The sequence below is a fragment of the Alternaria novae-zelandiae genome (genome assembly GCF_023758075.1).
Source record: "Alternaria novae-zelandiae strain BMP 2774 chromosome Unknown scaffold_4, whole genome shotgun sequence".
Classification (NCBI taxonomy): Eukaryota; Fungi; Ascomycota; class Dothideomycetes; order Pleosporales; family Pleosporaceae; genus Alternaria; species Alternaria novae-zelandiae.
The window spans coordinates 1,039,846-1,052,852 of record NW_026056964.1 but is presented as its reverse complement, the minus strand read 5'-3'; the positions used below and the strand labels follow the sequence as shown (position 1 = coordinate 1,052,852).

Here is a 13,007-nt window from a genome sequence, read left to right as displayed (position 1 = left end):
GTTTCTTTTTTGTGTCACTTGCATGCACAGCAGTACCCGCGACAAGTCACCACCCTCGCCAATGTGCCGTGGGCCTCCCGACCCATCCATCTTCGAACGCGTACTTCCGTTTCCAACGCATTGAGATCCCGTAGACATCATGACAACGCATAGTAGTACCGAAGACCTCGTCAGCCATCTCCAGTCTATTCTGCTGGAGCTCAACGCGAACCCCTATCCCGATGTCGCGTGTCCGCCAAACCTGCCTAAACGCGCTTCCGTAGCCCTCATACTGCGCATACAACCAAACTACTCGCATTGGCCTGACAGCTCCGATAGCCCTTTACCGCCTCGACGCAGACGATCATCTGTCGCACAGCCCCATTCCGAATTCGACTTTGAGTCGTCACTAAGCGCCTTCTTCTCACAAGAATGGGTGAAGCACGGAGACCCCGAGCTACTCTTCATAAAGCGAGCCGCACGAATTGGTGATAAGTGGAACGGACATGTTGCATTGCCAGGTGGGAAGAGGGATCCAGAGGATGAGGACGACCAGGCAGCAGCAGCTAGAGAAGCGCTCGAAGAGGTTGGCATTGATCTGACCCCTGCCAATGCGATCGCGGTCGGCAATCTACCGCAGCGCATCGTTACGACGAGCTGGGGCAAAGTACCGTACGTCGTCACACTCAACATCACTTAGACTTGGATCATGGAGACTATAATCGACCGAACCTCGGCTGACCACAAGCAGACTCATGGTACTATGCCCGTACATCTACCTCCTGACCTCTCCCGCCTACCCACAGCAACGCCTGCAGCCCACCGAAGTAGCCTCGTCACATTGGGTCCCCATTCGCGCCCTTCTCTCGCCGGCTCTCCGTACACACGAATACGCCGATGTCTCGGCGCGTCTGGCAAAGTCTGAACTTGGTATCAAGCGCTGGTTCCTACAAGCCATGCTGAGCAAGATGATGTTTGCTGCCATACAACTCGTACCAGCCAACTCGACGCATTGCGCAACCATCCCCGACTTCATACCCGTCGAAGCAGCGCCACAGAGTATCACAAATACGATCAGAGAAGCATTGGCAGGCCCCGAGGGAAGATCTAAGGACCGTAGGCCTCCATTATTGCTATGGGGTTTGACATTGGGCGTCGTAAGCGACTTTCTAGAACACATGCCACCACACAACGCGCTGGAGCTCTGGACATACCCTACGTTTACCAACTGGGACGTACGGTTCGTCATGTGGGCCATGTCGTACCGGTTCCGGAAGCAGAAGTCCTTGGAAATGAGCACAGCTGCGTCGAGCGTGACAACGACGAATAGCCAGAATGCGACAGGGCTGCCCACCCAGGACTTCCCAGGTATTGGCAGTGAAGCGCTTGGATCTTTGGAGGAAGAGAAGCCTGGTGAGGTTGGCATAGCTGGCTTGGGTGTAGGAAGAGGGTGGGGACAAAGCGGGAGAGCGAAGATGATGGCGAGAGGCGCTGCAGTCAATTCCATGTTAGAGGGCTACTATCCGCTTGTCAGGAGGGCGGTTGCCACGGCACTTGTTGGCCGGATCAGTGTTGTGGCTTTGGTTGCGTTCTTGGCTTGGAGGAAGTTGGATGCTAGATCGCTAAGAGCACGATTGTAGGCTTCGTGCTTGAGTCTGGTTACTGGTAAGAGCAGCTTCCGACGATGCCATTGGAACTGTCATCTGTTGAATCCATGTCAGGCTTTGAATACCACATCTGTATATGCGCAACGGAATACACACTCCTAAGATCGACGTATCCTCCTCGTTCATGAATTCTATACGTAATAACTACTAGCGGGCGAGCTGGTCTGGTCCAGTGTTGCTATTTTCCGGTTCAGTAGTGACCTCATCAATACAATGAGGACTTCATGAAGGACCTGACCGGGCCGAAGATTGGAATGTCGTGCTTCAAGGCCGTAGGGTCTGATGCGAAGATCTGCTGAGATTTGCTTGCACAGCACAGTCCCTACCTGCCCTTACGACATGCCCTGTAAAGACCCCAATACAACGTCCCCGCACTTTGCATCATACTTCTCCGGTCTCGCAAACGATATCTCCGCTCGATTCCCCACAGCAATCTCACCCCAACTCTTCTTCTCCGGATCGAAAATCGGCCAGCCCAGCTTCGTCAGTCCTTCCTTCGGGTCCTCAGCAAACGCCGCAACAGCGCGCTGCACAAGCCTAACAGTGTCTTTCTGAGCCTGCGTTTGAGGGAGGCCACTGGCATCCGCAGAGCCACCAAAAATCATGTTCAGTTCAGTCCCGTGATACGCACCAGATGTAGGATACAGACGGGTATTGTTCCAGTCGCCGTAGTATCGGTAGACCCACGTGGGTACACCAGCATCGATGCGTGCATTAGCTTCGTGGGAAACGGGGCAGACAAAGGACTCAAGGAGGAACTGGTCGCCCTGCGCCTCCGTCACGTTTCGACCTTGTGCAAAAGCTGGGATGACGTAGTAGCCTTGTTCGTGGTCGTTGTGGCCGTGGAAATAAGGCAGTTTAGCGAAGTCGCCGGCTGCTGAGCGGGAGAGGTAGTCGGAAAAGATGGTTTCGTTGTCGACCAGGGGGTAGAATGGCGGTGTTGAACGGACCGGACTGCCGCCTGGGCTGGGAGGGATCTTTGTTACGGCTTTTGAGAGGACTTCCCAGGGTTGACGGCGCATGCAAGACAGCGTTTCGTTTGATGAACCGCAACCTACTAGATTGACGATGTCGAACCAGTTGGATCGTTGCTTTTCTGGTGTGTTCATGGGGAAGCTGAACACGTTACCTGATGTGGACATGAGACCGTGGACCATAGGGTTCTCCTTGTACGCATAGGACCACCAGTCCACAGCTGCACCGCCAGAAGATTGGCCAGAGATGACGATTTTCTTCGCGTCTCCGCCAAATGCTGCAACATTCTTCTGCAGCCATTCCACTGCGAGACGTTGGTCCCGCAATCCTAGGTTGGTGTCTGCATCAGGGGCACCAGGAAAGCCGAAGACATTGAGGCGGTAGTTGACCGAAACGACGACTATGTCCTCGTTGTTTGCGAGGTATTGGCCATTGGCAAAGGGCGTGTTGGTATAGCCACCAGCGAAGCCTGTTCAAGTAAGACAAGTGGACGTTGGGGATGGGAGGACAAATGATGACTCACGTCCTCCATGAAAGAAAACATAGACAGGTTTCTTCGCCTTAGCAGACTTAATGCTTGGCTTCGACCAGATGTTCAAGGTAAGGCAGTCCTCACTTGTGGGCATTCCAGCACCACCAGCAAACTGAAACAAGGATTCAAATCAGTACCCATTGGCAGGTGTGGGTAGTGTTGTATATCAATGGTAACGTACTTGGAACGGTTAGCACAGTTATAGATAGAGTATAGGGTACTTCGTGTGTGTGTCAAGATGCACGAACTCGCGAGCTATCGTTACGGCGTCTTGCACTGATATGCCCTCTGTTTCTGGGATTTCGTACCGGAGTCAAGGACAGTCAATGCTTGAGGAGTAAATCCAGGAAATTCGGGCCAGCTAGGAGGTTGTTGTGGGCAGCCACTGTGCATAATATCAGCCTAATAATATATGCGGCATCAATACCAGACGCCTACTATCCCTGTTCTGATCGTCAACACATTTGCATCCTATGGGTTGGTAACGCCAAGTAAATGCTTACAAAATTGGCAGCAATATAATCATCTTGGCCTTTGTATTTCTGAGGTGCAGCGAATCGTAAAGCACCAAGTGGTGGCTGCGCAAATGGGATGCCCAGATACTCCCAGACCCCGTTGACTTTGGGTGAACGATGGCCTGTGATCTGCCCGTTCTCCGTCTTCGCGTGCTCGTAGGAGAATGTCTTCGGCGCAGCCAGAGACAACTCAATGGCACATAGCCACAATGATAGGGTTACAAGACTATGCATCTTGATCTAATCACTCCTTACAAGAGCAGCGATTGTCGACAGAAAGGTGCGGCTGAAAATTGGTGTCCGTAGGATTGTGTGCTCTTTAAGATGCAGGAGGCAATAAGAACGCTGGTCGCAATCTTAGATTCGATTGCTGCCGTGCGCGAATATAATTGGAAATGCCTTCGATGTCCTTATGTCCGAACTACCCTGCAGGACAGCTCGTACAACTACGCCGCATACAAGGTTCCTTGACGTCTTTCCTCAAACGGGAGGCCGACGTGTGAAGGATTGTCGCTTATGTGTTTCCCGGGGTCGGAGGAACACTGATCGGTTCACCCGACCCGAAGATCACCACATTCGATAATGTCTCTCCACTGATAGCGATATGAGCTGTTGTTACAGCCAGTAAAGTTGGGTCCATGACATAGAGATGTGAAAAAGGCAAAGTGGGCTCCGCGGCACAAGCATTTGGTTGCAGACCGAAGGATGAGAACAAAGCATTCAGATAATGACCTTGTCCGCTCGAGGCTTGGACTTAGTTATGTCTTTCGCACAGAGCAATTTGCCGAGCGATACGGACTTCCATACGAGATGACGTTCAATATGGGTTTCCCATCAGATGGTGAAGCCAACCAAGGATGGAAGCTGTACTTGACATCTCTTGTAATGATCATTGTCGCTGGCCTCACGGTCGTTGCCAGAATTGTCGTTCGACTTCGAGGAGATGTGGCATTACGCGCTGACGACTACGCGATCGTAGCGTCTTTGGTAAGTCCAGTGTATGCTCGCTGGTGTTCTGACTAAGACGTATTAGCTATTCTCCATTTCGATGTCGGCCTTTGTTCATATATCTGTTGGGTACGGCTATGGCAAACACAAGGCTGATCTTTCGATCGAAGAGTTGCGGACGTGCCTCAAGTTTTTCTGGTTCGCGCAGACACCATACAAAGTCGTGGTGTGCTTGAACAAAATCTCCGTTATCCTGTTGTACAAGCGCATTTTCAGTTCAAGCATGCTCATCTCACGCCACTTCTGTTGGATGTGTTATTGCGCGCTTTCCATCGTTGTCGCGTCTGGGATTGCCACTGTTTTCGCGACTATCTTCCAATGCGTCCCAATCCAGCGATCCTGGGATAAGGATATCGAAGGAAACTGCATCGACAGCTCGGAATTTTGGGTCGCAAACGCCGCGATCAATATTACGACAGATGTGATCGTATTGGCACTGCCCATCCGGGAAATCTCGGGACTACGGCTCAAATCCCAAGAGATGATTCTCCTATACAGCATATTCTTGCTCGGCGGGTTGTAAGTATTGCTTGTATAGACAGCTATCTTGCGTGTGCATCACCATGTGCTGTACATGCACTGACAGTATCATTAGTGTAACAATAACGTCAATACTACGTGCTACAGCCGTTGCTAATAGCGTGCGCAACCAACGAGACGAAACCTGGGATTTTATAGAGCGAGGCCTCTGGACGTTGGCCGAGGCAAATCTAGGCATAATCTCCGCATGTTTGATTGTGCTGAAGCAAGTCGTGTGCCGCTATTTCTCGTCAGCACTTGGAAGTATAAGGAGGACATCCAAAGCCAGGAATGAACACTGATAAACAATGGTGCTTTCACCTTATACAAGAAAAAAACCTGAACAGGCCTGGGAGCTACATCAAGACAAAAACCTGTAAAGTGTGTGACCCAACGTAAACGTAGGCTCCAGGGTGTTCAAGTTTTTCCTAGGTTGGCATGCTTCACTATAGCATGTGTTGTGTTGATCCTGAACCCAGTGCTACACTCAAGGTCCACGTATGCGGTAAGTGGCCAATTGTGACGAGTACCTCGGAGACACGTGAAAAACCCTTTAGGGTCCGTGACTAGAGTGATCGATTTCCAGCACGAGACCTGCCCGGTGCATTTGATATCATCGCCGCCCCAGCAAAACGTTTGTAACATGTGGAAATCACCATTGAAGCTCGTCGCTTGCTAGTATGCGCCAAGATTGAGGTTGCAAGTCCCAGGATCGATCTGAGGGGCCCGATAAAGCCGTTGAACGTGTTTTAGGGGCGATCCTCCGCTCAATATTCTCCGTGATCCACTTGCCGGTGGTGATGGGGTAGTGGGGTTGGCATGTGAAAGTCCCGAGTACGTAGGTGCTAGTCGCTACAGCGCGACCACACTTATCGAAGATGGCCGAGAGAAGGCTGAACGCAGTTCCAGAACCGGATTAGTCTGTAAAGAAATTCGTGATGAGAAGAAGAAAGTTGATATCATCAGAGTGTGTTCGGGGCGAAAGATGTGAGACGTCCTGCTACAACGGCCCGAACGGAGGTGAGTCTCAGCAAGAGACCTTGAACGCGAGCAAAGCATAACGAGTGCAATGGGTTCTGAGTATCGTGATACAGGTGTAAGAGGAGTACTGCGCTAGACGCCAATTCGACGTGGTTCGAGGACCGTTGTGGTATGGCTTGCGAGATTCTGCTAGCAAAGATAAGATAGACTAGCGTAACCGAGAGCGCCAAGCGATGCACCTGGACATGTACGGGGCAGTAGCTAGGTGTGAGATGACGATGTATAGTTTGTTGGGACCGACGAAGGATGTAAGCCGACCGTTGAACAGCCGCAGTACATAGATAAGCGTCAGTGAGCCCGTCATGCGATGCCACGCCGTGAAGAGGCGTCTGGTAGCGATGGCAGAAGTGATGGCAGCTCGAGACGTGGCCCAGAGGACCCCTCCACGTGTGGAGACGCGTTCGAAGGGCAAAGGCTGAACCTCGGCGGGGTCTGCGGCGAATCAATCTGGTTGAATGGTGCCCGGCGCGCTAGCCCAGACCCTGCAGCGAGGCCTGCACCATCCGTGGGAGGCATTCCGACTTTTTGCGATGTGCGCCCACAACGTTTTCGAGCCATTGCGGGCCTCCGTAGAGTGCGCATTGCTTTTGCTCGTGGTAGGGGGTAGTAGCCTACACACCCAGTAGTGTAGCGGGTTCATTCGGCGCCAACTCAGACAATCGCCACCAGTTCAAGCCCGGCAGATATCCACCTGGTACCTGCGGGCGACGACTCTAGGCGAGGCGCTGGAGTGCGGGTGGTGATGGGCACAAACAAGCGGTCTGCTTGCCATACTCATGGCTAGCGACGCGCCAAGCCAACGGATGAGAGCGATCTGCTGAAAATTCAGGGCCCCATGTAGACTGGCTTGTTGCGGGAGGGAGCTAGAGAATGCAGTGCTGGACACGCATGCCGGTGGAGATGGCACCGTGTACCACGCCTCTCGACCAGGACAGAGCTGTCCGTGTCCAGTGCGGTGGCGAGGGAGGGCAATGGTGAAAGTAATTTTTGCCGAGTGGAGAGAGATGCACAAGGTGTAGAGAGAAAGCGTGCTAGTTGATGGAGCCGGACCTGTCTGATTATCGAAGCGAAACGGCTTCTCGAACGCCCCTGGCTCGTTGACCTGCCCATTCCTACCCTGGCGCATACCCAGAAATTCATCGACACCGCCCTGAGGGCCCTGCTTTAAATTCCCACCTGTCCCGCACACACAGCGCCCTTCTTCACCTAATCTCTCTCACTCTCTGAAAGTCGTACAGACATTCATCCACCTGCCAGTCCCGGCACACCCTCCAATTCGCAGCCTGCCCTGCATCTCAACAGTTGATAGCCCTCTGGTGCTGCAACTGCTCAGGCTTGCTCCCCACCGCCAACCCTCTTTCCCCTCCACCACCACACCACAACCTCTCCCACCATGGCAACCTCGACTGCCCGCGCCCAGCAGCCTGTGCTGAAGAGAAATATGACGGCCGATTCGACTGCCAACTCAGTCTCGGCCTCACCCTTCGACTCGCCAGCCGGCTCAGCCTCCAACACGTCGCTGTCCTCGATGGACGAGCAGCCCCAGCACTCTAAGAAGGCTACCGGCAAGCTCCTCGACACCTACGGCAACGAGTTCGAGATCCCCGACTACACCATCAAGCAGCTGCGCGATGCCATCCCCAAGCACTGCTTCGAGCGCTCTGCCATCCGTGGTCTGGGCTACGTCGCCCGCGACCTCGCCTCGCTCGCCGCTACCTTCTACGTGTTCCACAACTACGTGACTCCCGAGACGGTCCCCAACATGCCCCTCCGCGCTGGTCTCTGGGCCCTATACACTGTCCTCCAGGGCTTCTTCGGCACTGGTCTGTGGATTCTTGCCCACGAGTGCGGCCACCAGGCCTTCTCGCCCTCCAAGGTGCTCAACGACACTGTCGGCTGGGTCTGCCACTCTCTCCTCCTCGTTCCCTACTTCTCCTGGAAGATCTCCCACGGCAAGCACCACAAGGCCACCGGCCACATGGAGCGCGACATGGTCTTCGTCCCCAAGACCCGCGAGGTCTACGCCACCCGTGTCGGCAAGGCGATCCACGAGATCTCCGAGCTGGCTGACGAGACTCCCATCTACACCCTGCTCCACACCATCGGCCAGCAGCTCGGTGGATGGCCCATGTACCTCATGGCCAACGTTACCGGCCACAACAACCACGACCGTCAGATCGAAGGCAAGGGCAAGGGCAAGAAGAACGGCCTGTTCAGCGGTGTCAACCACTTCAACCCCTCCAGCCCCCTGTACGAGAAGCGCGACGAGCACCTCATCCTGCTCAGCGACCTCGGTATCGCTCTTGTCATCGCTGCTCTCACCTTCATTGGCAAGAGCTACGGCTTCAACAACCTCTTCGTCTGGTACATCATCCCCTACCTGTGGGTCAACCACTGGCTCGTCATGATCACCTTCCTGCAACACACCGACCCCACCCTGCCCCACTACGATGCCACCACCTGGACCTACACTCGTGGTGCCGCTGCTACCATCGACCGCGAGTTTGGCTTCATCGGACGCACCCTTCTTCACGGCATCGTCGAGACCCACGTCCTCCACCACTACATCTCCACCATTCCCTTCTACCACGCCGACGAGGCCACCGAGGCCATCAAGCCCATCATGGGCAGGCACTACCGCTCTGACACAAAGGATGGTCCCATCGGTTTCTTGAAGGCTCTGTACAAGAGTGCCCGCTGGTGCCAGTGGGTCGAGCCCAGCGTCGGTGCTGAGGGCGAGGGCAAGGGTGTTCTATTCTTCCGCAACCACAACGGCCTCGGTGTGCCACCGCAGAAGATCGATGCTCCCGGAGCTAAGAAGGCTGCGAAGATGGAGGTTGGCCCTGAGAGTGACAACGAGTAAGCGATGATTACGAATCTTATTTTTTAGAGCGGACTATTCTGCCACGGCGTTCGGGAGTCGCCCGACGAGGCTGCAAACTTTACTTCTTGCGGCGCACATTAGACTAGAAAGACCAGTCACGGTATGATTTCGGTGTAGTGTAGATCTTTTGTCGCAGGCCCTTGAGGGATCAAACAATTTCAAAAGTTAATCAATCAGAAGAAACCACCATGCAGTCGTAACAGTGAAGAAGTGAGATGGGTAGCTTGAGTTTCCCCGCACACGATGTCCGCGGTGACCCGGCGTAAACGTGACGTTGGCAGAGCCGCATACATGTATGAAAGCCTGGCCGGCCCTCCACACGCGCACGATAGACTTCATATATCGAAGCCGTTGCCTTGTTCCCGGCTGCTTGCGAATGTTGCCTCACGCATATCCGCAAGGTTCAAGCTCGGAAAAACCTCTACTGCACGCACACCGCCTCGGCATAGGCATGATGGCAAGAGTGGTGGCCACCATGTTGTAGCTCATCGAGAGCAACGCGCTGAGGGCCAGCGTAGGAAGCATCTGCAGCTTCATCACCACCTATCATGGAGCGCTGAGCCATCTCAAGCTCCACCACACACAAGCAAAGCTTCTTCTTCAATCAAAATGTAGCGACGTTGGTAAGGAACAAGATATCATCAGAAAACCTCGTCTGCTCCAGCTACCTCGCACGGTGAGTCGTGCTCTTGGGCACGTAATAGAGGATAGCTAGGTAGAGTGCCAAACTTTCCTACAATAAATTGTGCCCGAAATGAGTGAAGAAGAGAAGGTCGGAGGGCGGCCGGCGAGAATTTTGTGGCAGGCGCGAGCGGCGCTTTGGCCAATCACGGCTGGATTATTCAGTCGCCAAGCCTGAGCGATGCCATCGTGAACGTCAGTTGGAGCTCCGCAGCCACAAGTCCATCGCCATCTTTCAGAGCCTCACAATGCTGCGGCAACAGATGATCCGGTCGCTGCGGAGGCCTGCCTTCCGCGCAGCCCTCAATGGCAGCCGGGCCTTGAGTGCCTCGGCCCGCCGCCCAGCAGACGTTGAGCTCACTATCGGTTTGTGCCACTCCCCATTGCGGGCGGCGAGGTATGCTAACGCCCGTGTCAGATGGAGAGAAGGTATCAATCGAAGGTACGAAGCCGGAATACACCCCTCCTGACTGCCCACACGGTTCTAATGCGCCCCAACAGCCGGCTCGTCCCTCATCCAGGCCTGCGACAAGGCCGGAGTTACCATCCCGCGATACTGCTACCACGAGAAGTTGATGATTGCTGGAAGTTGCCGTATGTGCTTGGTCGAAGTGGAGCGGGCTCCTAAGCCAGTCGCCTCTTGCGCATGGCCTGTACAGCCCGGCATGGTCGTCAAGACCGACTCGCCTCTCGTCCACAAGGCGCGTGAGGGCATCATGGAGTTCCTGCTCGCCAACCACCCTCTGGACTGCCCCATTTGCGACCAGGGAGGCGAGTGCGATCTCCAGGATCAGTCCATGCGATACGGTGCCGACCGCGGCCGCTTCCACGAGCTCGAAGGAAAGCGTGCGGTGGAGGACAAGAACGTTGGCCCATTGGTCAAGGTAGGATTCCACAGTGTCTGGTTCCAAGAAGATGGCTTACAGATAGCAGACCTCCATGAACAGGTGCATTCACTGCACACGCTGCGTCCGTTTCTCCAACGACATCGCTGGTGCTCCTGAATTTGGTTCTTTCGGCCGTGGCAACGACCTGGAAATCGGCACATACCTCGAGACCGCCCTTGATACCGAACTCTCCGGAAACGTCATCGATCTCTGCCCCGTCGGTGCCCTCACCTCGAAGCCCTACGCGTTCAAGGCCCGCCCATGGGAACTATACAAGACTGAGTCCATCGACGTTCTTGATGGACTTGGCTCAAACATCCGCATCGACGCCCGTGGTATCCAGGTCATGAGGGTCATCCCGCGACTTAACGACGACATCAACGAGGAATGGATCAACGACAAGACCCGCTTCGCCTGCGACGCTCTCAGCACACAGCGCCTTGTCAACCCACTAGTCCGCGTTGACGATCAATTCCAGCCCGCCACCTGGGAGCAGGCGCTGGTCGAGATTGGCAACGCATACAAGAAGATCGCACCCAAGGGCAACGAATTCAAGGTCGTGGCTGGCCACCTCGTCGAGACTGAGGCGCTGGTTGCCATGAAGGATCTTGCCAACAGACTCGGCTCAGACAACCTGGCTCTTGACCAGCCCGGTGGCAGCGAACCCATCGCTCACGGAGTCGATGTCAAGTCAAACTACTCCTTCAACTCCAGGATCTACGGTGTTGAGGATGCCGACTACATTCTCCTCATTGGCTCCAACCCCAGATGGGAGGCCGCCGTTCTTAACGCTCGCATCAGGAAGCAGTGGCTGAGGACAGACCTTGAGGTTGGCTACGTTGGTGAGGACTTTGAGAGCACATTCGAGTACGAGAAGCTTGGAAGCAACGCCAACGACCTCAAGAGCGCTCTTTCTGGGGAGTTCGGAAAGAAGCTGGCTTCGGCCAAGAAGCCCATGATCATCGTCGGTAGTGGTGTCACTGAGCACGTTGATGCCAAGTCGATTTACGAGCAAGTTGGATCTTTTGTCGAGAAGAACAAGGACAAGTTCCACACCGAGGAGTGGAACGGCTACAACATCTTGCAGCGAACAGCTTCCCGAACTGGCGCCTACGAGGTTGGCTTCACCGTTCCTTCATCCGAGGTCGCCCAAACCAAGGCCAAGTTTGTCTGGCTTATGGGCGCGGATGAGGTTAATGAAGCCGACATCCCCAAGGACGCCTTTGTTGTCTACCAAGGTCACCACGGCGACCGCGGCGCACAGCTCGCCGATGTCGTCTTGCCTGGTGCCGCATACACCGAGAAGTCGGTCACATACGTCAACACCGAGGGTCGGGTACAGATGACCCGTGCCGCTGTTGGCCTTCCCGGCGCTTCAAGAGAAGACTGGAAGATCGTGCGAGCAGCCTCAGAGTACTTTGGCGCCGAGCTGCCCTACGACGATGTTGAGGCCCTGCGTGACCGCATGGAAGAGATCTCACCTGCTCTCAGGAGATACGACCTTGTTGAGCCCGCATCGCTACCCAGCTTGAGCAAGGTTCAGCTGGTAGACCAGAACCAGGGCGCACAAGCGACTGGTCAAGCGCTGAAGAATCCCATTGAGAACTTCTTCTTCACAGATGCCATCTCGAGAAAGTAAGTCACATCCATGATGCTGCCCCATTGCTGCACAATACTAACCATGACATAGCTCGCCAACAATGGCCCGTTGCTCGGCAGCCAAGGCCCAGAAGAACCCCAAGACAAACTTCATGGCACCAGGTGAGCCATACCCACAAGTCGGCTATGGTCCTCAGGTAGCAGCAGCAGCGAACGTTTAGATGTGCATTTGGTCATGGTTGAATATTGGGCTTTATCAGGATTGTAAATAAGCATTGTGACACGTTTTCTCGATTTTGGCACGTGATCCGCGATACGTAGAGAATCGAAGCGGTACCCGCGCCAGGTTGTTCAAAAATCAGTCCCGTGGCATGTCTGTAAAGGTTGAGGTATTTAATTCCAAAATACCAAGCCTTCACACAGCCTTGTACAAGCCGTCAGCCAAGGCGCTACGCGTGTGCGACCCACGTTCGCCTTCGTCGCGATCTCTCCAAGATGCCAACCACTCCCCATATTTCCCACTTATATTACCACCTGTTGCTTTCTTGTGCAGACCAAGCCTCTTGTCACCACCACCAAGCTTTTGGCGTCGCTGTGTCTTGTGATTGCAGACCGCCCCAGTATCACCGAAACGCTAACTTCTACCCCACGGATCGACCACAACACTCTACATAAAAGGCGAACATCACTCTGCAAAAGAAAGAGAGGGTTGCAGTCGCT

General features: G+C 54.4%; 4 protein-coding genes across 4 annotated transcripts; 3 read left to right on the top strand and 1 right to left on the bottom strand.

Moving 5' to 3' along the window:
- Positions 1-139: 139 nt before the first annotated feature.
- Positions 140-1,619, top strand: J4E88_002861 (uncharacterized protein; the record flags this gene model as incomplete). The annotated part of the gene is made up of 2 exons (XM_049396519.1): positions 140-651; positions 731-1,619. The coding sequence occupies 2 exons, from the start codon at positions 140-142 to the stop codon at positions 1,617-1,619; spliced, it is 1,401 nt and encodes a 466-aa protein (XP_049257867.1).
- A 359-nt stretch (positions 1,620-1,978) lies between these two features.
- J4E88_002860 (uncharacterized protein) lies at positions 1,979-3,247 on the bottom strand (the record flags this gene model as incomplete). Its single annotated transcript, XM_049396518.1, has 2 exons — positions 1,979-3,090; positions 3,145-3,247. 2 exons carry the CDS (start codon positions 3,245-3,247, stop codon positions 1,979-1,981), a joined length of 1,215 nt encoding a protein of 404 aa, XP_049257866.1.
- A 4,382-nt stretch (positions 3,248-7,629) lies between these two features.
- On the top strand, positions 7,630-9,099 carry FAH12 (Oleate hydroxylase fah12; the record flags this gene model as incomplete). Its single annotated transcript, XM_049396517.1, has 1 exon — positions 7,630-9,099. One exon carries the CDS (start codon positions 7,630-7,632, stop codon positions 9,097-9,099), a length of 1,470 nt encoding a protein of 489 aa, XP_049257865.1.
- Positions 9,100-10,064: 965 nt separating this feature from the next.
- NUO78 (NADH dehydrogenase (ubiquinone) 78K chain precursor, 5-prime end) lies at positions 10,065-12,508 on the top strand (the record flags this gene model as incomplete). Its single annotated transcript, XM_049396516.1, has 5 exons — positions 10,065-10,167; positions 10,220-10,243; positions 10,303-10,685; positions 10,735-12,323; positions 12,379-12,508. 5 exons carry the CDS (start codon positions 10,065-10,067, stop codon positions 12,506-12,508), a joined length of 2,229 nt encoding a protein of 742 aa, XP_049257864.1.
- Between the last annotated feature and the right edge of the window lie 499 nt (positions 12,509-13,007).